Source organism: Ranitomeya variabilis, chromosome 8, assembly GCF_051348905.1.
Source record: "Ranitomeya variabilis isolate aRanVar5 chromosome 8, aRanVar5.hap1, whole genome shotgun sequence".
In the NCBI taxonomy this organism is placed as follows: Eukaryota; Metazoa; Chordata; class Amphibia; order Anura; family Dendrobatidae; genus Ranitomeya; species Ranitomeya variabilis.
In genome coordinates, this window is record NC_135239.1 from 218,974,327 (window position 1) to 218,998,893 (window position 24,567).

General features: G+C 51.5%; 1 protein-coding gene across 3 annotated transcripts; it reads left to right on the plus strand.

Annotated features, from left to right (window-relative positions):
• Positions 1–1,420: 1,420 nt before the first annotated feature.
• Positions 1,421–24,393, plus strand: RHOA (ras homolog family member A). 3 transcript variants are annotated; one of them, XM_077277236.1, is made up of 5 exons: positions 1,421–1,742; positions 19,310–19,467; positions 19,541–19,661; positions 23,340–23,470; positions 23,769–24,393. In XM_077277236.1, exons 2-5 carry the CDS (start codon positions 19,312–19,314, stop codon positions 23,940–23,942), a joined length of 582 nt encoding a protein of 193 aa, XP_077133351.1. In that variant the 5' UTR covers positions 1,421–1,742; positions 19,310–19,311; the 3' UTR covers positions 23,943–24,393. The 3 variants fall into 3 exon arrangements, with proteins under 3 accessions (XP_077133351.1, XP_077133349.1, XP_077133350.1); XM_077277234.1 differs by having other exon boundaries at positions 1,423–1,859; XM_077277235.1 differs by having other exon boundaries at positions 1,741–1,879.
• The last annotated feature ends 174 nt before the right edge of the window (positions 24,394–24,567 follow it).

Genomic DNA, 24,567 nt, shown 5'->3' on the forward strand with positions numbered 1-24,567 from the left:
GACGTTATATGGGGGGGTCTGTACGCGTGACGTTATATGGGGGGGCGTTATATGGGGGGTCTGTACGTGTGACGTTATATGGGGGGGGTCTGTACGCGTGACGTTATATGGGGGGGGTCTGTACGCGTGACGTTATATGGGGGGGTCTGTACGCGTGACGTTATATGGGGGGGTCTGTACGCGTGACGTTATATGGGGGGGGGTCTGTACGCGTGACGTTATATGGGGGGGTCTGTACGCGTGACGTTATATGGGGGGGTCTGTACGCGTGACGTTATATGGGGGGGTCTGTACGCGTGACGTTATATGGGGGGGTCTGTACGCGTGACGTTATATGGGGGGGGTCTGTACGCGTGACGTTATATGGGGGGGGTCTGTACGCGTGACGTTATATGGGGGGGGTCTGTACGCGTGACGTTATATGGGGGGGGTCTGTACGCGTGACGTTATATGGGGGGGGTCTGTACGCGTGACGTTATATGGGGGGGGTCTGTACGCGTGACGTTATATGGGGGGGGTCTGTACGCGTGACGTTATATGGGGGGGTCTGTACGCGTGACGTTATATGGGGGGGGGTCTGTACGCGTGACGTTATATGGGGGGGTCTGTACGCGTGACGTTATATGGGGGGGGTCTGTACGCGTGACGTTATATGGGGGGGGTCTGTACGCGTGACGTTATATGGGGGGGTCTGTACGCGAGACGTTATATGGGGGGGTCTGTACGCGTGACGTTATATGGGGGGGTCTGTACGCGTGACGTTATATGGGGGGGGGGGTCTGTACGCGTGACGTTATATGGGGGGGTCTGTACGCGTGACGTTATATGGGGGGGTCTGTACGCGTGACGTTATATGGGGGGGGTCTGTACGCGTGACGTTATATGGGGGGGGGGGGTCTGTACGCGTGACGTTATATGGGGGGGGGGGGTCTGTACGCGTGACGTTATATGGGGGGGGGTCTGTACGCGTGACGTTATATGGGGGGGGTCTGTACGCGTGACGTTATATGGGGGGGGTCTGTACGCGTGACGTTATATGGGGGGGGTCTGTACGCGTGACGTTATATAGGGGGGGGGGTCTGTACGCGTGACGTTATATGGGGGGGGGGGGTCTGTACGCGTGACGTTATATGGGGGGGGGGGGGGGGTCTGTACGCGTGACGTTATATGGGGGGGTGTATTCTCCGGTGGTGACGTCACGTCCGCTGTATACTCGCCGTCTGACATCCGCTGTGTTTCGAGCTGTTGTTTTCTGTCAGGAGCAGAAATAGCAGCAGTGGTATTTATACCCAGCCCGGCCCAAGAGCCAGTGATCGCCACGCCCCCGCCTCTTTTAATTGGCTCCTTGACTGTACACTCCGCCCACTGTGCTGATACCAGGCAGCGGCACATATATAGTGAGGGGGATGTTCCGGGGGCCGCGGGTGTGATGTCCGCAGAGTGCGCGCTGGTTCCCCCTGTCAGGGTGAGAACATTGGAAGTGTCAGCTGTTGTTAATCGCGATCTCCGAGCGCCAACGCGTCCGGACCCCGCCTTAAGGTCACCCTGTTGCGCCTGCGCAGTGGGTTTCCTCTTGTGACATTTTGTCGTGAGCGCGCTTCGTTACGTCATCACGTTGACTTTTCTGTTCTGCGGCCTACGCTAGAGGCGCGTTCACGTTGTCTGTGCACGAGCACGTACCAGTCGTGGCCGAGCCTCAGCCGGGCGGTTCTTCTGCTGCCAGAACCCGGAGTTCCAGTGAGGTAATAACGGCCGCCGCCCGAGGGAGGGACGGAGCCCCGAGAACCGGCCCGGAGAGCAGAGCGCCGCGTCCCGAGCGTCCACACAGCGAGCAGCGGCCCAGCACGGCCCGGCGAGAGGTGAGGAGGCCCGGCGGGAGGTGAGGCCCGGGGAGGGGGAGCGGCTTCCGGCCCGGGGAGTCTGCGGCTGCAGCCGGCGGGGGAGACGAGGAGGCCGCGGCCGGAGGAGGAGCGGGCGGGTGAGCGGCAGGGGGCGCAGTGTGTGCGAGGGAGAAATGGGTAGAGAGAGTGTATAATGTGTGTATGTATAGTGTGTATAATGTGTGTATAGTGTGTGTGTGTGTATGTATAATGTGTGTGTAATGTGTGTATAGAGTGTATAATGTGTGTGTGGAGTGTATAATGTGTGTATAATGTGTGTATAGTGTGTGTATAATGTGTGTATAGTGTGTGTATAATGTGTGTATAATGTGTGTATAGTGTGTGTATAATGTGTGTATAATGTGTGTATAGTGTGTGTATAGTGTGTGTATAATGTGTGTATAGTGTGTGTATAATGTGTGTATAATGTGTGTATAGTGTGTGTATAATGTGTGTATAATGTGTGTATAGTGTGTGTATAATGTGTGTGTATAGAGTGTATAATGTGTGTATAATGTGTGTATAATGTGTGTATAATGTGTGTATAATGTGTGTATAATGTGTGTATAATGTGTGTATAATGTGTGTATAATGTGTGTATAATGTGTGTATAGTGTGTGTATAATGTGTGTATAGAGTGTATAATGTGTGTATAGAGTGTATAATGTGTGTATAGAGTGTATAATGTGTGTATAGAGTGTGTATAGTGTGTGTGTATAATGTGTGTGTATAGTGTGTGTATAATGTGTGTATAATGTGTGTATAGTGTGTGTATAATGTGTGTATAATGTGTGTATAGTGTGTGTATAATGTGTGTATAGTGTGTGTATAATGTGTGTATAATGTGTGTATAATGTGTGTATAGTGTGTGTATAATGTGTGTATAGAGTGTATAATGTGTGTATAGAGTGTATAATGTGTGTATAATGTGTGTATAGAGTGTATAATGTGTGTATAGAGTGTATAATGTGTGTATAATGTGTGTATAATGTGTGTATAGTGTGTGTATAGAGTGTATAATGTGTGTATAATGTGTGTATAGTGTGTGTATAGAGTGTATAATGTGTGTATAGTGTGTATAATGTGTGTATAGTGTGTATAATGTGTGTATAGAGTGTATAATGTGTGTATAGAGTGTATAATGTGTGTATAGTGTGTGTATAATGTGTGTATAGTGTGTGTATAATGTGTGTATAGAGTGTATAATGTGTGTATAGAGTGTATAATGTGTGTATAGAGTGTATAATGTGTGTATAGAGTGTATAATGTGTGTATAATGTGTGTATGTATAGTGTGTATAGAGTGTATAATGTGTGTGTATAGTATGTATGTGTGTGTATATATGTGTGTGTGAGGGAGAAATAGGTATATAGTGTAGAGTGTGTATAGTGTGCGAGGGAGAAATGGGTATAGAGTGTATAATGTGTGTATAGAGTGTATAATGTGTGTATAGAGTGTATAATGTGTGTATAGAGTGTGTATAGAGTGTATAATGTGTGTATAGAGTGTATAATGTGTGTATAGAGTGTATAATGTGTGTATAGAGTGTATAATGTGTGTATAGAGTGTATAATGTGTGTATAGAGTGTATAATGTGTGTATAGAGTGTATAATGTGTGTATAGAGTGTATAATGTGTGTATAGAGTGTATAATGTGTGTATAGAGTGTATAATGTGTGTATAGAGTGTATAATGTGTGTATAGAGTGTGTATAGAGTGTATAGGGTGTATAGGGTGTATGGGGTGTATGGATATAATATGTGTGTGTGTGCAAGTGACAAATGTGTGTGTATATACCGTACAGACCAAAAGTTTGGACCCACCTTCTCATTTAAAGATTTTTCTGTATTTTCATGACTATGAAAATTGTACATTCACACTGAAGGCATCAAAACTATGAATTATCACATGTGGAATTATAGACTTAACAAAAAAGTGTAAAACAACTGAAATTATGTCTTATATTCTAGGTTCTTCACAGTAGCCACCTTTTGCTTTGATGACTGCTTTGCACACTCTTGGCATTCTCTTGATGAGCTTCAAGAAGTAGTCACTGGGAATGGTTTTCACTTCACAGGTGTGCCCTGTCAGGTTTAATAAGTGGGATTTCTTGCCTTATAAATGGGGTTGGGACCATCAGTTGTGTTTTGCAGAAGTCTGGTGGATACACAGCTGATAGTCCTACTGAATAGACTGTTAGCTGCTTTTTTATTGCCATAATACAAATTCTAAGTAAAGAAAAACGAGTGGCCATCATTACTTTAAGAAATGAAGGTCAGTCAGTCTGAAAAATTGGGAAAACTTTGAAAGTGTCCCCAAGTGCAGTGGCAAAAACCATCAAGCGCTACAAAGAGACTGGCTCACATGAGGACCGCCCCAGGAAAGGAAGACCAAGAGTCACCTCTGCTTCTGAGGATAAGTTTATCCGAGTCACCAGCCTCAGAAATCGCAGGTTAACAGCAGCTCAGATTAGAGACCAGGTCAATGCCACACAGAGTTCTAGCAGCAGACACATCTCTACAACAACTGTTAAGAGGAGACTTTGTGCAGCAGGCCTTCATGGTAAAATAGCTGCTAGGAAACCACTGCTAAGGACAGGCAACAAGCAGAAAAGACTTGTTTGGGCTAAAGAACACAAGGAATGGACATTAGACCTGTGGAAATCTGAGCTTTGGTCTGAGGAGTCCATATGTGAGAGCTTTGGTTCCAAACACAATGTCTTTGTGCGACGCAGAAAAGGTGAACGGATGGACTCTACATGCCTGGTTCCCACCGTGAAGCATGGAGGAGGTGTGATGGTGTGGGGGTCAGGGTGGATTGATTTAAATCACGCCGATTTAAATCATGATTTAAATCACGATTTAAATCAAAAGATTTTTTTCTATTTAAATCGGATCGATTTAAATCATGATTTTAATCATGATTTAAATCACTGATTTAAATCAAAAGATTTTTTTTAATATAAATCATGATTAAAATGAGAAGTGAGAGCAGTGCGCATGTGCGCCCATAGTTACACGGACGAAACTAGGGGCAACGATCTAACGCCAGGGTGAGGGGGGGACCCCAAAGTAAGTAAAAATCTTTTTTGTTTTACTATATGGCAATAGGTAGGTGTTTAAAAGCAGCATGTCTTAATTGTATAAACTATTAATAGCCTCCACATTTTGTTCATACTGCCCCTTTAATTCCACACTTCTAGCTTGGTTTCACTTTTGGTTTAGTTTCTTTTTCCATTCAGTTGACATGCCCAAACTTGTTGGATAGTCAGCATCCTACAGAAACCTCTGGAAGAGCATGGCATTGTGAATGTTACACATATACAGCCTTTATTCTACTGAGTTAAACAACTCAGCTTTATCTCATGATGGAAGAACCTTTGGATGGTAAAATATTTTCCTCAAAAAGCAGTTTATTGAAAAAAATCCGATTTAAATCAAAAAAATCCGATTTAAATCAAAAAAATCCGATTTTTTTGATTTTTAAAAAAAAAACATTGATTTTTATCCACCCTGGTGGGGGTGCTTTGCTGGTGACACTGTTGGGGATTTATTCAAAATTGAAGACATACTGAATCAGCATGGCTACCACAGCATCTTGCAGCGGCATGCTATTCCATCCGGTTTGCGTTTAGTTGGACCATCATTTATTTTTCAACAGGACAATGACCCCAAACACACCTCCAGGCTGTGTAAGGGCTATTTGACCAAGAAGGAGAGTAATGGGGTGCTACGCCAGATGACCTGCCCTCCACGGTCACCAGACCTGAACACAATCTAGATGGTTTGGGGTGAGCTGGACCGCAGAGTGAAGGCAAAAGGGCCAACAAGTGCTAAGCGTCTCTGGGAACTCCTTCAAGATTGTTGGAAGACCATTCCCGGTGACTACCTCTTGAATCTCATCAAGAGAATGCCAAGAGTGTGCAAAGCAGTCATCAAAGCAAAAGGTGGCTACTTTGAGGAACCTAGAATATAAGACATAATTTCAGTTGTTTCACACTTTTTTGTTAAGTATATAATTCCACATGTGTTTACCCCTTCCCAACCTGTGACGCCACGCCCCCCCCATCCCCCCCCCCCGTGGCTACGATCGCTCTGATTGGCTGTTTCACTTTCAAGAGCCAATCAGAGCAATTTGTAATATTTTGCCTATGAAAAGTGGTGAAATATTACAATCCAGCCATGACCGATGCTGCAATATCATTGGCCATGGCTGGAAACCCTGATCTGCCCCCCCCCCACTGCCACCGATCTCCTCCCCAGTCCTCCTTTCTGCCCCGTACTGTGGTCCGCTCCCTCTGTCCTCCTGTCCGCTCCCCCCCTTCCTCATACTTACCGAGCCTCCCGATGCCCGTCCGTCTTCTTCATGGGTGCCGCCATCTTCCAAAATGGCGGGCGCATGCGCAGTGTGCCCGCTGAATCGGCCGGCTGTCAGATTCGTTCCAGGTACATTTTGATCACTGTGATAGGTTTTATCGCAGTGATCAAAATAAAAAAAAAAAAAATTAGTAAATGAACCCCCCCCCTTTATCACCCCCATAGGTAGGGACAATAATAACATAAAGAAAATATATTTATTTTTTACTTCCCCCACTAGGGCTAGGGTTAAAATTAGGGTTAGAATTAGGCTATGTGCACACGCTGCGGATTTGGCTGCGGATTCGTAGCAGTTTTCCATCATGTAAACAGTACAATGTAAACCTATGGAAAACCAAATCCGCTGTGCCCATGGTGCGGCAAATACCACGCGGAAACGCTGCGTTGTATTTTCCGCAGCATGTCAATTCTTTGTGCGGATTCCGTTTTACACCTGTTCCTCAATAGGAATCCGCAGGTGACATCCACACAAAAAACACTGGAAATCCGCAGGTAAAACAGTGTCTTTTACCTGCGGATTTTTCAAAAATGGTGCAGAAAAATCTCACACAAATCCGCAATGTGGGCACATAGGGTTAGGGTTGGAATTAGGTTAAGATTAGGGGTGTGGTTAGGGGTGTGTTGAGGGTTAGAGTTGTGGTTAGGGTTAGGGGTGTGTTGGGGTTAGTGTTGGAGTTAGAATTGAGGGGTTTCCACTGTTTAGGCACATCAGGGGTCTCTAAACGCGACATGGCGCCACCATTGATTCCAGCCAATCTTGCGTTCAAAAAGTCAAATGGTGCTCCCTCCCTTCCGAGCCCCGACGTGTGCCCAAGCAGTGGTTTACCCCCACGTATGGGGTACCAGCGTACTCAGGACAAACTGGACAACAACTTTTGGGGTCCACTTCTCCTGTTACCCTTGCGAAAATAAAAAATTGCTTGCTAAAACATAGTTTTTGATCAATGAAAAATTATTTTTTATTTACACGGCTCTGCGTTATAAACTTCTGTGAAGCACTTGGGGGTTCAAAGTGCTCACTACACATCTAGATACGTTCCTTGGGAGGTCTAATGTTGTGAATTCTGCTCTTGGGCTCCCTCCGGTGGTTGTAAGTGGTAGCGCTGCTGTCTCTGAATCGCAGCATTTATCAGGTGTGTTCACTTTTTGCAATTTAGAGTGGGCTATTTAGTCTTGCTTCACCCTTTAGTCAGTGCCAGTTGTCCATTGTTCCTGGAGGATTCACATCCCTTCCTGGTCTCTTCTGCTTTGCAGTTTATTTCAACAAAGATAAGTTCTGGCCTTGATTTTTCTGTCTACATGCTGTGGCCTTATGGTTCAGTTCTTTTCCATGTTTTTGTCTTGTCCAGCTTGGTCTGAATAAGGATTTGTTTAGCCAAGCTGGTATCTCTGGAGATGCAGATGTACCCTCCATATCTTTAGTTAGCTGTGGAGGTTTTGTATTTTCTGTGGTGGATATTTTCTAGTGTTTTAATACTGACCGCATAGTAGTCTGTCCTATCCTTTCTATTTAGCTAGAAGTGGCCTCCTTTGCTAAATTCTCATTTCAGTCTGTGTATGTTTTTTCCCTCTCCTCTAAGGCTGTGTGCACACGTAGCAGATTTTTTGCGGTTTTTTTTGCGGTTTTTCGCTATAAAAACGCTATAAAACCGCGAAAAAAACGCTAACATTAAGCATCCTATGTAACAGATTGCAATCCGCATTTTTTGTGCACATGCTGCATCTTTTTCCTGAGCGGAATCGCAATCCAGAAAAAAACGCAGCATGTTCATTAAAATTGCGGAATCGCGGCGATTCTGCACACATAGGAATGCATTGACCTGCTTACTTCCCGCACGGGGCTGTGCACACCATGCGGGAAGTAAGCAGATCAAGTGCGGTTGGTGCCCAGGGTGGAGGAGAGGAGACGAGACTCTCCTCCACGGACTGGGCACCATATAAGTGGTAAAAAAAAAAAAAGAATTAAAATAAAAAATAGCGATATACTCCCCTTCTGGCGGCCCGACCTTCTCAGAGGCTTCCGAGGTGTGTGAGAAGGACCTGCGATGATGTCGCGATCACGTGACCGCTACGTCAATGGAAGGTCCTGAACACACAGCATTAGGAACGGACGCCGCTGAGGTGAGTATAACCTTTTTATTTTTTTTTTATTTTTAACATTCTATCTTTTACTATAGATGCTGCATCTATAGTAAAAAGTTGGTCACACTTGTCACACACTATGTTTGACAAGTGTGACCAACCTGTCAGTCAGTTTTCCAAGCGATGCTACAGATCGCTTGGAAAACGCTAGCACTCTGCAAGCTAATTATGCTTGCAAAACGCTAGTTTTCTGCGGGTATATGCATGCAAATTCTGCATGCGATATACCCGCGGCAGGAGGCGCAGAATTGCCGCGGAAATTTCCGCGGCAATTCTGCTACGTGTGAACTCAGCCTTACAGTCAATATTTGTGGGGGGGCTGCCTATCTTTTGGGGATTTTCTCTGAGGCAAGATAGTTTTCCCTTTTCTATCTCTAGGGGTAATTAGTCCTCCGGCTGTGTCGAGATGTCTAGGGAGTGATAGGTACATTCCATGGCTACTTCTAGTTGCGGTGTTAAGTTCAGGGTCTGCGGTCAGTACAGGTACCACCTTCTCCAGGGTACGTCTCATGCTGCTCTTAGGCCACCAGATCATACGTCTAATTTCCAAAATGGGGTCACTTGTGGGGGGTTTCTACTGTTTAGGCACATCAGGGACTCTGCAAACGTAAGATAACGCCGGCAGACCATTCCATCAAATCTGCATTTCAAAACGTCACTACTTCCCTTCCGAACCCCGATGTGCGCCCAAACAGTGGTTTACCCCCACATATGGGGTATCGGTGTACTCAGGACAAACTGGGCAACAACTATTGGGGTCCAATTTCTTCTGTTACCTTTGTGAAAATATAAAATTCCGGGCTAAAAAATAATTTGAGGAAAGAAATGATTTATTTTCACGGCTCTGCGTTATAGACTTCTGTGAAGCACTTGGGGGTTTAAAGTGATCACCGCACATCTAGATAAGTTTCTTGGGGGTCTAGTTTCCAAAATGGTCACTGTGGGGGAGCTCCAATGTTTAGGCACACAGGGGCTCTCCAAACGCGACATGGTGTCCGCTAACGATTGGAGCTAATTTTTCATTCAAAAGTGAAATGGTGCTCCTTCCTTTCCGAGCCTTACCATGTGCCCAAACAGTGGTTTACCCCCACATATGAGGTATCAGCGTACTCAGGAGAAATTGTGCACTAACGTTCGTGGACCAGTTTCTCCTTTTACCCTTGGGAAAATAAAAAAATTGTTGCTAAAAGATCATTTTTGTGACTAAAAAGTTAAATGTTAATTTCTCTAGTCACCTTCCACGACGGCATATGGAGGTTGTCTCTTTGCCCTAATGGGGAACAGGAAACACAGAGGTTAAAAGGACCTCCCACTTGCCAGTGTCTTTCCTGTTCCCCATGGGACAGGGAGAGGTTTCTTCATGTGCTGTAGTGGCCGGTGGCTACGGTACCTTTGCAGGCGCTGCCTGTCTAGCCGGGCAGCAGATGGTCGCCTTAGGCCTCCTCCTTGTGCTGCTCCCGTCGTCCTGCTTGCAGGTCCTCGGGACCCCCTCCCGGCCTTCCCGCGCCCCCACGAGGGCAAAGCAGGCCTGGGTTTCCCTGACCGGGCTCCTCCTGGAGCTGCCCGGCATCCTCCTCCTCCATGCTGTCGGCTCGGCGTTCCGGAAGTGACGTCGGCGGCTCGCGCGCGTCACTTCCGGTTTCTTCATACACTAAGAAGCCGGTACTTCCGGGTTTCGCCGGCCGGCGTGTCGGACCTCACAGCTCCCTCACCTGGATCCTGGAGGGGGAGGGGGATTAATCGCTGGAGCAGGTGCTAGGACGGCGTCCATAAAAACCTGCTGAACCACCACTGAGGTAAGGCTATTTCCTTCAGTATGGATGGTTCTTCATGCCCCGTATCTGCGGAGCCCAGCGCCACCCCTGCCTCTGTAAGTGTTGCAGGGATGGGATCCGGGAGGAGTGTAGCAGGGGTTAGAAGTCCTCACCCCTCTCTCCCTTTATATATTTCAGGGAGAAAAACCTGCCCCTAAAGGTGCCTATAGGAAGAAGTGCCCTATCTGTTCCACTAAATGTCCTCCTAACTGGGACAAGAAACTCTGTCAGTCATGTACTGACAGAATAATAAGAGCTGAGCAGCCATCTCTGTTGGATGAGATTCGCTCATTAGTAAAACAGGAGGTACAATCTTCTCTGGCAGCTTTTACACCTCCACCCCCACCTCCACCTCCGCCACAGCATCATTCCCCGGCTAAGAAGAGGAAGATTCAGATTGTGGAATCCGACTCTGATTCGGACCTCTCTCATGCCTCATCTGTTGGCTGGGAGGATCCAGTATCGCCTAAAGCTGAGGTCAGGAAGTACCTTTTTTCCTCTGACTATATTGAGGATCTAGTCTCTGCCGTCCGTAATACCATGGGACTAAAAGAGGAACCTGTACCGCAGTCCATACAGGATCAGATGTTCGGTGGGCTTTCATCGGAAAAGAGAGTGGGCTTCCCAGTTCATGCCAATATTATCAGTATGATTAATCAGGAATGGGAACTACCTGAGAGGCGTCTCAGTAACCCCTCAGAGTTGAAGCACAGATTTCTGCTTGAGGATGATCTTAAATTAGATATTCCCAAGGTCGATGTGCAGGTGGCTAGAGTAGCCAAGAGAACGGCACTCCCCTTTGAGGATTCTTCTCAATTGAAGGATCCCATGGATAGAAAAATCGAAAGTCTCCTCAGAAAATCATGGGAAACTTCTGCAGCTATCCTTAAGGCTAACGTCGCCTCCACCTGTGTGGCACCTCTCCTGCTGGCTTGAGAAATTAGAGAATCACATATCTCAAGGTACCTCAAGAGGCGAGATATTGGATTCCCTACCCATTCTGCATAAAGCTGCAGGGTTTTTGGCGGACGCTTCTCTGGAATCTGTAAGAGTCGCCGCCAGATCCCTGGTACTTTCCAACTCTGCCAGAAGAGCCCTCTGGCTTAAGCTATGGAGTGGGGATATCACTTCTAAATCTAAACTCTGCACCATACCCTTTAAAGGAGACTACGTCTTTGGTCCTGCCCTTGACGATATTCTCGATAAAGCCACCGACAAAAAGAAAGCGCTCCCTGAGCAAAAACAGCCTAGGAAACGGTTTTTTCGTGGCCCACAACCTCAGCCCTCTCAAGCAAGAGGCAAAGGAAAAACCGGCAGGTGGAGCTATGCAAAGGGTAGGGGAAAGAATATTTTTGTCCCGCAACAGCAGCAACAGTCCCAGCAGGACAAACAATGACTCCGACCCGGTGGGGGGAAGACTCTCGAAATATGTGGATCAGTGGGAGGATATCGCCAGCTCCCACTGGGTTCTCAATGTCATCAAGGAGGGCCTGTTAATAGAGTTAATTTCTCCCCCACCTCAGGGTCTAAAAGTCACTTCCCTTCCATCATCAAGGGATCGCAGCCTATTGTCCTTAGGTCTCAGGGACCTTATCAGATCAAATGTAATTTCCCCAGTCCCACAATCAGAGTGGGGAAAGGGACACTACTCCCGACTCTTCCTGGTCCCCAAACCTTCGGGAGACGTCCGGGTTATTATAAACTTAAAGGGTCTGAATCAGCACGTGAAATATCGCAAGTTCAAGATGGAGTCTGTAAGATCTGCGATTCCCCTGATAGAACATCACTCCTTTATGGCTACCATCGATCTCAAGGATGCGTATTTCCACATCCCAATTCACCCGAGACACAAAAAATATCTCAGGTTTGCGATACAGGGGAGTCATCGGGTGGAGCACTATCAGTTTGGAGTCCTTCCCTTCGGCATTTCATCAGCACCGAGGGTGTTCTCCAAGGTGATGGCAGAAGTAGTGTCATTCATCCGGAAACAGGGTGTTTGTATAGTGCCCTATCTGGACGATCTTCTGATAGTAGCTTCCACCGAGGTAACCCTGATATCCCATGTCTCTACCACCTTAGAGATTCTGAGATCCCTAGGTTGGATTCCGAACCTACAAAAATCTCAGCTTCAACCTGCAAAAACCAGGAGATTTCTGGGAGTAATGCTGGACTCAGCAAGACAAATGTCCTTCCTCCCAGACGATCACAGACTTCCCTTACTAACAAAAATCAGGAAGTTCAAAGAGATGAGGTCCCCTACTCTGCGAGAGGGAATGTCGCTGTTGGGCTCCATGACAGCCTGCATACAGTCGGTGGCTTGGGCTCAAGCTCACTCAAGGATTCTCCAAGCCCACATTCTAGACAATTGGGATGGTCGACCTGGCACTCTTACCAAGAGGATCCACACTCTGGGCAGAGTGAAAGCCTCTTTAACATGGTGGATGAAGCCCAGGAACCTTCTGAAAGGAGTATGCTGGATTCAGTCCCCTCTAACCACCATCAAAACAGATGCCAGCAAGAGGGGCTGGGGAGCCATAGTAGACCATGTCCCCTATCAGGGCCAGTGGAGCCAGTCGATTTCCGAGAAATCATCAAACTTCAGGGAGCTCAAAGCTGTGGAAGAGATCCTACTAGCGGCAAGTCATCAGATTTCGGGTCAACATGTACAGATATACTCGGACAACATGACCACGGTGGCCCATATCAGGCACCAGGGCAGTACAAGAACCCTCAGTCTAAAAAAGATCTCCGCTCGAATCTTTTCTTGGGCCGAAAAACACCTACTATCCCTGACGGCAATCCACCTCAAGGGTACTACAAATATTCAGGCAGACTACCTAAGTCGCCAGGAAATCCATCCTGGCGAGTGGAGCCTGGATCCCCAAACATTCAACATGCTGGTACACAGATGGGGTCATCCAGACGTCGACCTCTTTGCCTCTCACCAGAATGCAAAAGTCGAAACCTTTTTTTCCTTGAACCCAAGAGGCAATCCCAGGGGGTTGGATGCTTTAACCCAAGGTTGGCCGTTTCATCTAGCTTATGCTTTTCCGCCAATCCCAATCCTTGCCAAGGTTCTACGGAAGATACGCCTAGAAAGGACTACAACTATCCTGATAGCTCCATTGTGGCCCAAAAGGAGTTGGTTCAACCTAATTATCCATCTACAAGTGGATGGACCAGTAATGTTGCCAATAAAGCACGATCTTCTTTCTCAGGGTCCCATTCTCCACCCAGACCCTCAGAAGTGGAACTTGGCGGCGTGGTTGCTGAAACCCAGGTTTTAAGAGCTAAAGGACTATCAATCTGTCATAGCTACTCTACAAAAATCGAGAAAACCGGTAACCAACGCCATCTACAACAAAATCTGGAAAAAGTTTTCTTCATTCTGTCTGCCTAACCTTCCAGACCCTCTCAAGCCTAATATACCCATCATATTGGACTTTTTACAGAAAGGCTTGGAAATAGGTCTTAGGCCCAGTACCCTCAAGGTCCAGGTCTCTGCACTTAGCTCGGTCTTTGATCAAGATTTAGCGAGTCATCGCTGGATTAAGAGGTTTATGACATCAGCCACTAGAATGAATCCTAGAAAACAGATCATAGTCCCCCCATGGGACCTCAATGTAGTTCTCCAAGGTCTGACAGGTCCACCCTTTGAACCACTGTCTTCTTGTTCTCCACAAAACTTGGCATATAAAGCTGTGTTTTTGGTAGCCATTACTTCAGCCAGAAGGATTGGTGAATTGCAGGCCTTGTCTACACGAGAACCTTATCTTCTGGTAAGAGATGATTCAATTGTACTTCGTCTTGATCCGTCCTTTCTTCCGAAGGTTATCTCTGACTTTCATCGTTCTCAAGAGATTTTTCTACCAACCTTTTGCCACAATCCAGCAAACTTGGAAGAAAGGAGATTCAACACCTTGGATGTCCGGCGTATTCTTTTACAGTACTTGGACCTGACCCGTTCGTTTAGAATTGATCATAACCTATTTATCCATCTCTCAGGACAAAACAAAGGTAAAAAAGTAGCCAAAAGTACCATCGCTACATGGATCAAGAAAGCTATAACGGAAGCCTACCTCGCTCAAAACAAATTGCCTCCAGTAGGAATCAAAGCCCATTCAACCAGATCTACATCGGTTTCCTGGGCAGAAAGAGCAGGTGCATCTCCGGAGCAGATTTGCAGGGCAGCAACGTGGTCTTCACTCCATACCTTCTCTAAACATTATAGACTAGATGTATTGTCCAATAAGGACTTAGCCTTCAGCCGTAAAGTACTCCAGGCCGTTGTCCCTCCCTAGTGCCAAATTAGTTGGTATTCCTCCATATGCCGTCGTGGAAGGTGACTAGAGAAAATAGAATTATTCTTACCGTTAATTCGGTTTCTAGGAACCTTCCACGACGGCACTAATTTCCCACCCGATATATATTCCTGGATTAGTTCTGGGATTCTAAAGGTAAACCAGTGCAATGGTCTCAGTTGTAAGTCACTGGCAAGTGGGAGGTGGGAGGTCCTTTTAACCTCTGTGTTTCCTGTTCCCCATTAGGGCAAAGAGACAACCTCCATATGCCGTCGTGGAAGGTTCCTAGAAACCGAATTAACGGTAAGAATAATTCTATTTTTTTCCTTCCATGTTGCTTCTGCTGCTGTGAAGCACCTGAAGGGTTAATAAACTTCTTGAATGTGGTTTTGAGCACCTTGAGGGGTGCAGTTTTTAGAATGGTGTCACTTTTGGGTATTTTCAGCCATATAGACCCCTCAAACTGACTTCAAATGTGAGATGGTCCCTAAAAAAAAATGGTTTTGTAAATTTTGTTGTAAAAATGAGAAATCACTGGTCAAATTTTAACCCTTATAACTTCCTAGCAAAAAAAACTGTTTCCAAAATTGTGCTGATGTAAAGTAGACATGTAGGAAATGTTATTTATTAACTATTTTGTGTCACATAACTCTCTCGTTTAACAGAATACAAATTAAAAATGTGAAAATTGCAAAATTTTCAAAATTTTCGCCAAATTTCCGTTTTTTTTCACAAATAAACTCAGAAATTATCGACCTAAATTTACCACTAACATGAAGCCCAATATGTAAAAAAAAAACAATCTCAGAATCGCTAGGATCCGTTGAAGCGTTCCTGAGTTATTACCTCATAAAGGGACACTGGTCAGAATTGCAAAAAACGGCCGGGTCATGAATGGGTTAATGCATAGTTTTGATGCCTTCAGTGTGAATGTACAATGTTCATAGTCATGAAAATACAGAAAAATCTTTACGTGAGAAGGTGTCCACATGTTTGGTCTGTACTGTGTGTGTAGTGTGTGTGTAGTGTGTGTGTGTCTGATGGAGGAGGCTGGGTTTTGTGATTCCAGGATGTTATCCCCTGACTGCATTGTGCCCCCTGTACAGATGGTGGAGGAGGATAATGCTATGGGCTGTAATCAGGGGGCACATACTTTCTCCATATTAATGTCTATGGATGTAGATGAGGACAGAGAAGCCCCCGGAGGTGGATGTGGGGGGCACATACTTTCTCCATATTAATGTCTATGGATGTAGATGAGGACAGAGAAGCCCCCGGAGGTGGATGTGGGGGGCACATACTTTCTCCATATTAATGTCTATGGATGGAGATGAGGACAGAGAAGCCCCCGGAGGTGGATGTGGGGGGCACATACTTTCTCCATATTAATGTCTATGGATGTAGATGAGGACACAGAAGCCCCCGGAGGTGGATGTGGGGGGCACATACTTTCTCCATATTAATGTCTATGGATGTAGATGAGGACAGAGAAGCCCCCGGAGGTGGATGTGGGGGGCACATACTGTCTCCATATTAATGTCTATGGATGTAGATGAGGACACAGAAGCCCCCGGAGGAGGATGTGGGGGGCACATACTTTCTCCATATTAATGTCTATGGATGTAGATGAGGACAGAGAAGCCCCCGGAGGAGGATGTGGGGGGCACATACTTTCTCCATATTAATGTCTATGGATGTAGATGAGGACAGAGAAGCCCCCGGAGGAGGATGTGGGGGGCACATACTTTCTCCATATTAATGTCTATAGATGTAGATGAGGACAGAGAAGCCCCCGGAGGAGGATATGGGGGGCACATACTTTCTCCATATTAATGTCTATAGATGTAGATGAGGACACAGAAGCCCCCGGAGGAGGATGTGGGGGGCACATACTTTCCCCATATTAATGTCTATAGATGTAGATGAGGACAGAGAAGCCCCCGGAGGTGGATGTGGGGGGCACATACTTTCTCCATATTAATGACTATGGATGTAGATGAGGAGAGAGAAGCCCCCGGAGGTGGATGTGGGGGGCACATACTTTCTCCATATTAATGTCTATGGATGGAGATGAGGACAGAGAAGCCCCCGGAGGTGGATGTGGGGGGCACATACTTTCTCCATATTAATGTCTATGGATGTAGATGAGGACACAGAAGCCCCCGGAGGTGGATGTGGGGGGCACATACTTTCTCCATATTAATGTCTATGGATGTAGAGGAGGACAGAGAAGCCCCCGGAGGTGGATGTGGGGGACACATACTTTCTCCATATTAATGTCTATGGATGTAGATGAGGACAGAGAAGCCCCCGGAGGAGGATGTGGGGGGCACATACTTTCTCCATATTAATGTCTATGGATGTAGATGAGGACACAGAAGCCCCCGGAGGAGGATGTGGGGGGGCACATACTTTCTCCATATTAATGTCTATGGATGTAGATGAGGACAGAGAAGCCCCCGGAGGTGGATGTGGGGGGCACATACTTTCTCCATATTAATGTCTATGGATGTAGATGAGGACAGAGAAGCCCCCGGAGGAGGATGTGGGGGGCACATACTTTCTCCATATTAATGTCTATAGATGTAGATGAGGACAGAGAAGCCCCCGGAGGAGGATGTGGGGGGCACATACTTTCTCCATATTAATGTCTATGGATGTAGATGAGGACAGAGAAGCCCCCGGAGGAGGATGTGGGGGGCACATACTTTCTCCATATTAATGTCTATGGATGTAGATTAGGACAGAGAAGCCCCCGGAGGTGGATGTGGGGGGCACATACTTTCTCCATATTAATGTCTATGGATGTAGATGAGGACAGAGAAGCCCCCGGAGGAGGATGTGGGGGGCACATACTTTCTCCATATTAATGTCTATGGATGTAGGTGGAGGACAGAGAAGCCCCCGGAGGTGGATGTGGGGGGCACATACTTTCTCCATATTAATGTCTATGGATGTAGATGAGGACAGAGAAGCCCCCGGAGGAGGATGTGGGGGGCACATACTTTCTCCATATTAATGTCTATGGATGTAGATGAGGACAGAGAAGCCCCCGGAGGAGGATGTGGGGGGCACATACTTTCTCCATATTAATGTCTATAGATGTAGATGAGGACAGAGAAGCCCCCGGAGGAGGATGTGGGGGGCACATACTTTCTCCATATTAATGTCTATGGATGTAGATGAGGACAGAGAAGCCCCCGGAGGAGGATGTGGGGGGCACATACTTTCTCCATATTAATGTCTATGGATGTAGATTAGGACAGAGAAGCCCCCGGAGGTGGATGTGGGGGGCACATACTTTCTCCATATTAATGTCTATGGATGTAGATGAGGACAGAGAAGCCCCCGGAGGAGGATGTGGGGGGCACATACTTTCTCCATATTAATGTCTATGGATGTAGGTGGAGGACAGAGAAGCCCCCGGAGGTGGATGTGGGGGGCACATACTTTCTCCATATTAATGTCTATGGATGTAGATGAGGACAGAGAAGCCCCCGGAGGTGGATGTGGGGGGCACATACTTTCTCCATATTAATGTCTATGGATGTAGATGAGGACACAGAAGCCCCCGGAGGAGGATGTGGGGGGGCACATACTTTCTCCATATTAATGTCTATGGATGTAGATGAGGACAGAGAAGCCCCCGGAGGAGGATGTGGGGGGCACATACTTTCTCCATATTAATGTCTATGGATGTAGATGAGGACACAGAAGCCCCCGGAGGAGGATGTGGGGGGGCACATACTTTCTCCATATTAATGTCTATGGATGTAGATGAGGACAGAGAAGCCCCCGGAGGATGTGGGGGGCACATACTTTCTCCATATTAATGTTTATGGATGTAGATGAGGACAGAGAAGCCCCCGGAGGAGGATGTGGGGGGCACATACTGTCTCCATATTAATGTCTATGGATGTAGATGAGGACAGAGAAGCCCCCGGAGGAGGATGTGGGGGGCACATACTTTCTCCATATTAATGTCTATGGATGTAGATGAGGACAGAGAAGCCCCCGGAGGAGGATGTGGGGGGCACATACTTTCTCCATATTAATGTCTATGGATGTAGAGGAGGACAGAGAAGCCCCCGGAGGAGGATGTGGGGGGCACATACTTTCTCCATATTAATGTCTATGGATGTAGATGAGGACACAGAAGCCCCCGGAGGAGGATGTGGGGGGGCACATACTTTCTCCATATTAATGTCTATGGATGTAGATGAGGACAGAGAAGCCCCCGGAGGAGGATGTGGGGGGCACATACTTTCTCCATATTAATGTCTATGGATGTAGATGAGGACACAGAAGCCCCCGGAGGAGGATGTGGGGGGGCACATACTTTCTCCATATTAATGTCTATGGATGTAGATGAGGACAGAGAAGCCCCCGGAGGTGGATGTGGGGGGCACATACTTTCTCCATATTAATGTCTATGGATGTAGATGAGGACAGAGAAGCCCCCGGAGGTGGATGTGGGGGGCACATACTTTCTCCATATTAATGTCTATGGATGTAGATGAGGACAGAGAAGCCCCCGGAGGAGGATGTGGGGGGCACATACTTTCTCCATATTAATGTCTATGGATGTAGATGAGGACAGAGAAGCCCCCGGAGGAGGATGTGGGGGGCACATACTTTCTCCATATTAATGTCTTGACAATACAGAACCTAATCCTCCTTATGTGCACTGCTGCGGGGGCGTGCCACGTGGCGTCTGGCGGGGGCGTGGCGTCTGGCGGGGGCGTGCCGCGCGGCGGGGGTCTGTGGTCTCCTTACAGACTCTCATCTCCTCGCAGTGATGGCAGCGATACGTAAGAAGCTCGTGATTGTCGGTGATGGAGCGTGCGGGAAAACCTGTCTGCTGATCGTGTTCAGTAAGGACCAGTTCCCTGAGGTCTATGTGCCCACTGTGTTCGAGAACTATGTGGCTGATATTGAAGTGGATGGAAAGCAGGTGGGTGCTGGGGCCGGGGTGGCGGGGGGCTGTCAGGGGTCTTTCGTCATTAATTGCTTTCTGCCTCTTTTAGGTGGAGTTGGCCCTGTGGGACACAGCTGGACAGGAAGACTACGACCGGCTGCGGCCCCTGTCCTACCCCGATACGGACGTTATATTAATGTGCTTCTCCATCGATAGCCCTGATAGTTTAGGTAAGTGTGAGGCGCGAGCCCCCCCCCCCAGTATGAGGCACAGCCCCCCCCAGTATGAGGCGCAAATTCCCCCCCCCTCCCCCTCCAGTATGAGGCGCAGACCCCCCCTCAGTATGAGGCACAGCCCCCCCCAGTGTGAGGCACGAGCCCCTTTGCAGCTGTGCGCTGATAATCCATAGACATACAGTAGATGACGTGTAAGCGGTGAGGTGACGGTGCGGTACATGTCCTGCACTGGCGCCTCCTCTGGGGGTCTCACTATTGACCTGCATGATGTTGTGGTTGTTGGTGTACGCTGTGTGTCGGCCGTGTACCACTCAGGACCGAGTCTCTGGTGGCACGATCTGCCCCTCAATCTTTGCGGCCCCCCCCCCAGCACAGGTGTCTCCTCCCCCCCCCCCCCCCCCCCAGCACAGGTGCCTCCCCTCCCCCCCCCCCCAGCACAGGTGCCTCCCCCCCCCAGCACAGGTGTCTCTTCCCCCCCCCCAGCACAGGTGTCTCCTCCCCCCCCCCCCCCAGCACAGGTGCCTCCCCCCCCCCAGCACAGGTGTCTCCTCCTCCCCCCCCCCCAGCACAGGTGTCTCCTCCCCCCCCCCCGGCACAGGTGTCTCCTCCCCCCCCCCCCAGCACAGGTGCCTCCTCCTCCCCCCCCCCCCCACAGCACAGGTGTCTCCTCCCCCCCCCCCAGCGCAGGTGTCTCCTCCCCCCCCAGCGCAGGTGTCTCCTCCCCCCCCCCCCAGCACAGGTGTCTCCTCCCCCCCCCCCCCAGCACAGGTGTCTCCTCCCCCCCCCCCCCCCAGCACAGGTGTCTCCTCCCCCCCCCCAGCACAGGTGTCTCCTCCCCCCCCCCCAGCACAGGTGTCTCCTCCCCCCCAGCACAGGTGTCTCCTCCCCCCCCCCCCCCAGCACAGGTGTCTCCTCCCCCCCCCCAGCACAGGTGTCTCCTCCCCCCCCCCCAGCACAGGTGTCTCCTCCCCCCCCCCCCCAGCACAGGTGTCTCCTCCCCCCCCCAGCACAGGTGTCTCCTCCTCCCCCCCCCCCCCCCCCCAGCACAGGTGTCTCCTCCTCCCCCCCCCCCAGCACAGGTGTCTCCTCCTCCCCCCCCAGCACAGGTGTCTCCTCCCCCCCCCCAGCACAGGTGTCTCCTCCCCCCCCCAGCACAGGTGTCTCCTCCCCCCCCCCCCCAGCACAGGTGTCTCCTCCCCCCCCCCCCCAGCACAGGTGTCTCCTCCCCCCCCCCCCCAGCACAGGTGTCTCCTCCCCCCCCCCCCCAGCACAGGTGTCTCCTCCCCCCCCCCCCCAGCACAGGTGTCTCCTCCCCCCCCCAGCACAGGTGTCTCCTCTCCCCCCCCCCCAGCACAGGTGTCTCCTCCCCCCCCCCCCAGCACAGGTGTCTCCTCCCCCCCCCCAGCACAGGTGTCTCCTCCCCCCCCCCCCCCCAGCACAGGTGTCTCCTCCCCCAGCACAGGTGTCTCCTCCCCCCCCCCCAGCACAGGTGTCTCCTCCTACCCCCCCCCCCAGCACAGGTGTCTCCTCCTACCCCCCCCCCCCCAGCACAGGTGTCTCCTCCTACCCCCCCCCCAGCACAGGTGTCTCCTCCCCCCCCCAGCACAGGTGCCCCTCCTCCCCCCCCCAGCACAGGTGTCTCCTCCTCCCCCCCCAGCACAGGTGTCTCCTCCCCCCCCCCAGCACAGGTGTCTCCTCCCCCCCCCCCAGCACAGGTGTCTCCTCCCCCCCCCCCCCCCCCCAGCACAGGTGTCTCCTTCCTCCCCCCCAGCACAGGTGTCTCCTCCCCCCCCCCCCCAGCACAGGTGTCTCCTCCCCCCCCCCAGCACAGGTGTCTCCTCCCCCCCCCCAGCACAGGTGTCTCCTCCCCCAGCACAGGTGTCTCCCCCCCCCCCCAGCACAGGTGTCTCCTCCCCCCCCCCAGCACAGGTGTCTCCTCCCCCCCCCCCAGCACAGGTGTCTCCTTCCTCCCCCCCCCCCCCCAGCACAGGTGTCTCCTCCCCCCCCCCCCCAGCACAGGTGTCTCCTCCCCCCCCCCCAGCACAGGTGTCTCCTCTCCCCCCCCCCCCCAGCACAGGTGTCTCCTCTCCCCCCCCCCCCCCAGCACAGGTGTCTCCTTCCCCCCCCCCCCCAGCACAGGTGTCTCCTTCCCCCCCCCCCCCCCAGCACAGGTGTCTCCTTCCCCCCCCCCAGCACAGGTGTCTCCTCTCCCCCCCCCCCCCCCAGCACAGGTGTCTCCTCCCCCCCCCCCAAGCACAGGTGTCTCCTCCCCCAGCACAGGTGTCTCCTCCCCCCCCCCCCCAGCACAGGTGTCTCCTCCCCCCCCCCCCAGCACAGGTGTCTCCTTCCTCCCCCCCCCCCCCCAGCACAGGTGTCTCCTCTCCCCCCCCCCCCCCCAGCACAGGTGTCTCCTCTCCCCCCCCCCCCCCAGCACAGGTGTCTCCTCTCCCCCCCCCCCCCAGCACAGGTGTCTCCTCTCCCCCCCCCCCCCAGCACAGGTGTCTCCTTCCCCCCCCCCCAGCACAGGTGTCTCCTTCCCCCCCCCCCCCAGCACGGGTGTCTCCTCCCCCCCCCCCCCCCCCAGCACAGGTGTCTCCTCCCCCCCCCCCCCAAGCACAGGTGTCTCCTCCTCAACCCCAGCACAGGTGTCTCCTCCCCCCCCCCCCAGCACAGGTGTCTCCTCCCCCCCCCCCCAGCACAGGTGTCTCCTCCCCCCCCCCCCAGCACAGGTATCTCCTCCCCCAGCACAGGTGTCTCCTTCCTCCCCCCCCCCCCAGCACAGGTGTCTCCTCCCCCCCCCCCCCCAGCACAGGTGTCTCCTTCCTCCCCCCCCCCCCAGCACAGGTGTCTCCTTCCTCCCCCCCCCAGCACAGGTGTCTCCTCTCCCCCCCCCCCCAGCACAGGTGTCTCCTCTCCCCCCCCCCCCCCCAGCACAGGTGTCTCCTTCCCCCCCCCCCCCAGCACAGGTGTCTCCTTCCCCCCCCCCCCAGCACAGGTGTCTCCTTCCCCCCCCCCCCCCAGCACAGGTGTCTCCTCCCCCCCCCCCCCCAGCACAGGTGTCTCCTCCCCCCCCCCAAGCACAGGTGTCTCCTCCTCAACCCCAGCACAGGTGTCTCCTCCCCCCCCCCCCCAGCACAGGTGTCTCCTCCCCCCCCCCCCCAGCACAGGTGTCTCCTCCCCCCCCCCCCAGCACAGGTATCTCCTCCCCCAGCACAGGTGTCTCCTCCCCCCCCCCCCAGCACAGGTGTCTCCTCCCCCCCCCCCCAGCACAGGTGTCTCCTCTCCCCCCCCCCCCCCCAGCACAGGTGTCTCCTCCCCCCCCCCCCCAGCACAGGTGTCTCCTCCCCCCCCCCCCCCAGCACAGGTGTCTCCTCCCCCCCCCCCCCCCCAGCACAGGTGTCTCCTCCCCCCCCCCCCCCAGCACAGGTGTCTCCTCCCCCCCCCCCCCCCGCACAGGTGTCTCCTCCCCCCCCCCCCCCCCCCCCAGCACAGGTGTCTCCTCCCCCCCCCCCCCAGCACAGGTGTCTCCTACCTCCCCCCCCCCCCCCCCAGCACAGGTGTCTCCTCCCCCCCCCCCCAGCACAGGTGTCTCCTCCCCCCCCCCCAGCAGTCCTCATACATTCTTTGTCTCGGTTGTGCTCAATTTAGTGATTTTATTATCGGTCTTCATAGAAAATATCCCAGAGAAATGGACCCCGGAGGTGAAGCACTTCTGCCCCAACGTGCCCATCATCCTTGTGGGGAACAAGAAGGACCTGCGCAATGACGAGCACACCCGCCGGGAGCTCACCAAGATGAAGCAGGTGGGTGCAGCCCGGACGCTTGTGGCGGTGATGATACACCGGACGGCTCGCTCGCCGTGTGACCTCTAGATCTGCGATCACGTGAGAGCTGGGCGGAGCCTCCCTCTGTAGGGACCAATCAGATTGCAGCCTCCTGATTGCGTGCGCTGCTGCTCCCCGCGTGCGCTGCTGCTCCCCGCGTGCGCTGCTGCTCCCCGCGTGCGCTGCTGCTCCCCGCGTGCGCTGCTGCTCCCCGCGTGCGCTGCTGCTCCCCGCGTGCGCTGCGTCTCATCTTCTGGTCTTTACTCCATCATCTCAGGAGCCGGTGAAACCTGAAGAAGGACGGGACATGGCCAACCGGATCTCGGCCTATGGCTACATGGAGTGCTCCGCGAAGACCAAGGACGGCGTGCGGGAAGTGTTTGAGCTGGCCACACGGGCCGCCCTGCAAGCCAGACGCGGCAAGAAGAAGACGACGTGCCTTCTGATCTAAGGGCGGAGTGTGCACCCCCCCCGGCATCTCACAGGACCCCCGACCATTAATCTAGAGTGTCTCCTCCATTTATCCTCTGATATTTTATAAGACGTCGTCTCGCTCAGTATTTAAAGTCCTCGTTCTTTCTCTCTCCGCCTCTGTATCGTCACTGCTAGCGGCAGACTAACGCCTACATTCCATGTCACGGGGGCCGCAGTGTGCGCACCGCCCCCCACAATGCAGAGTGCCGTGGCCCCGGGAGCCGTGGCCCCAGGAGCCGCCTACGAGCGCTCCTCCTCCACTGAGGTCAGGATTGGACCTCTCCTCCACGTGCAGCAGAGCGTGCGGTGCCTTCAGATCTCTGCAGCCGATGGAGCACTACGGCATCTGAGGGGTTAATTAGCGAGGCTCCGCCTCCTGGCCGTTACTGTTTTTTATGTGGCATTGGTTAATAAAATCATTTTCTGTATCAGCCGTGTAATTTGTCTCTGATCATCAGGTGGCAGGTGAGGACGGAGCCCTGCACCGCTGCATCCTGTGAGGGTCCGGTAATCTCAGGACAGTGCTGCACTGTCAGCCACAGCCGTCACATAGCGGAAGAGCAGCCGCTGCCTGATGGGAGTAGTCCTCTCTGCTCAGGCGC

What these genes read in the sequence shown, in the direction of transcription:
- RHOA (XM_077277236.1), top strand. Translation starts at nt 19,312, where the DNA reads ATGGCAGCGATACGTAAGAAGCTCGTGATTGTCGGTGATGGAGCGTGC. An exon ending in TTGAAGTGGATGGAAAGCAG is followed by an intron (nt 19,468 to 19,540) that starts GTGGGTGCTGGG and finishes TGCCTCTTTTAG; the next exon opens with GTGGAGTTGGCCCTGTGGGA. An exon ending in CGATAGCCCTGATAGTTTAG is followed by an intron (nt 19,662 to 23,339) that starts GTAAGTGTGAGG and finishes CGGTCTTCATAG; the next exon opens with AAAATATCCCAGAGAAATGG.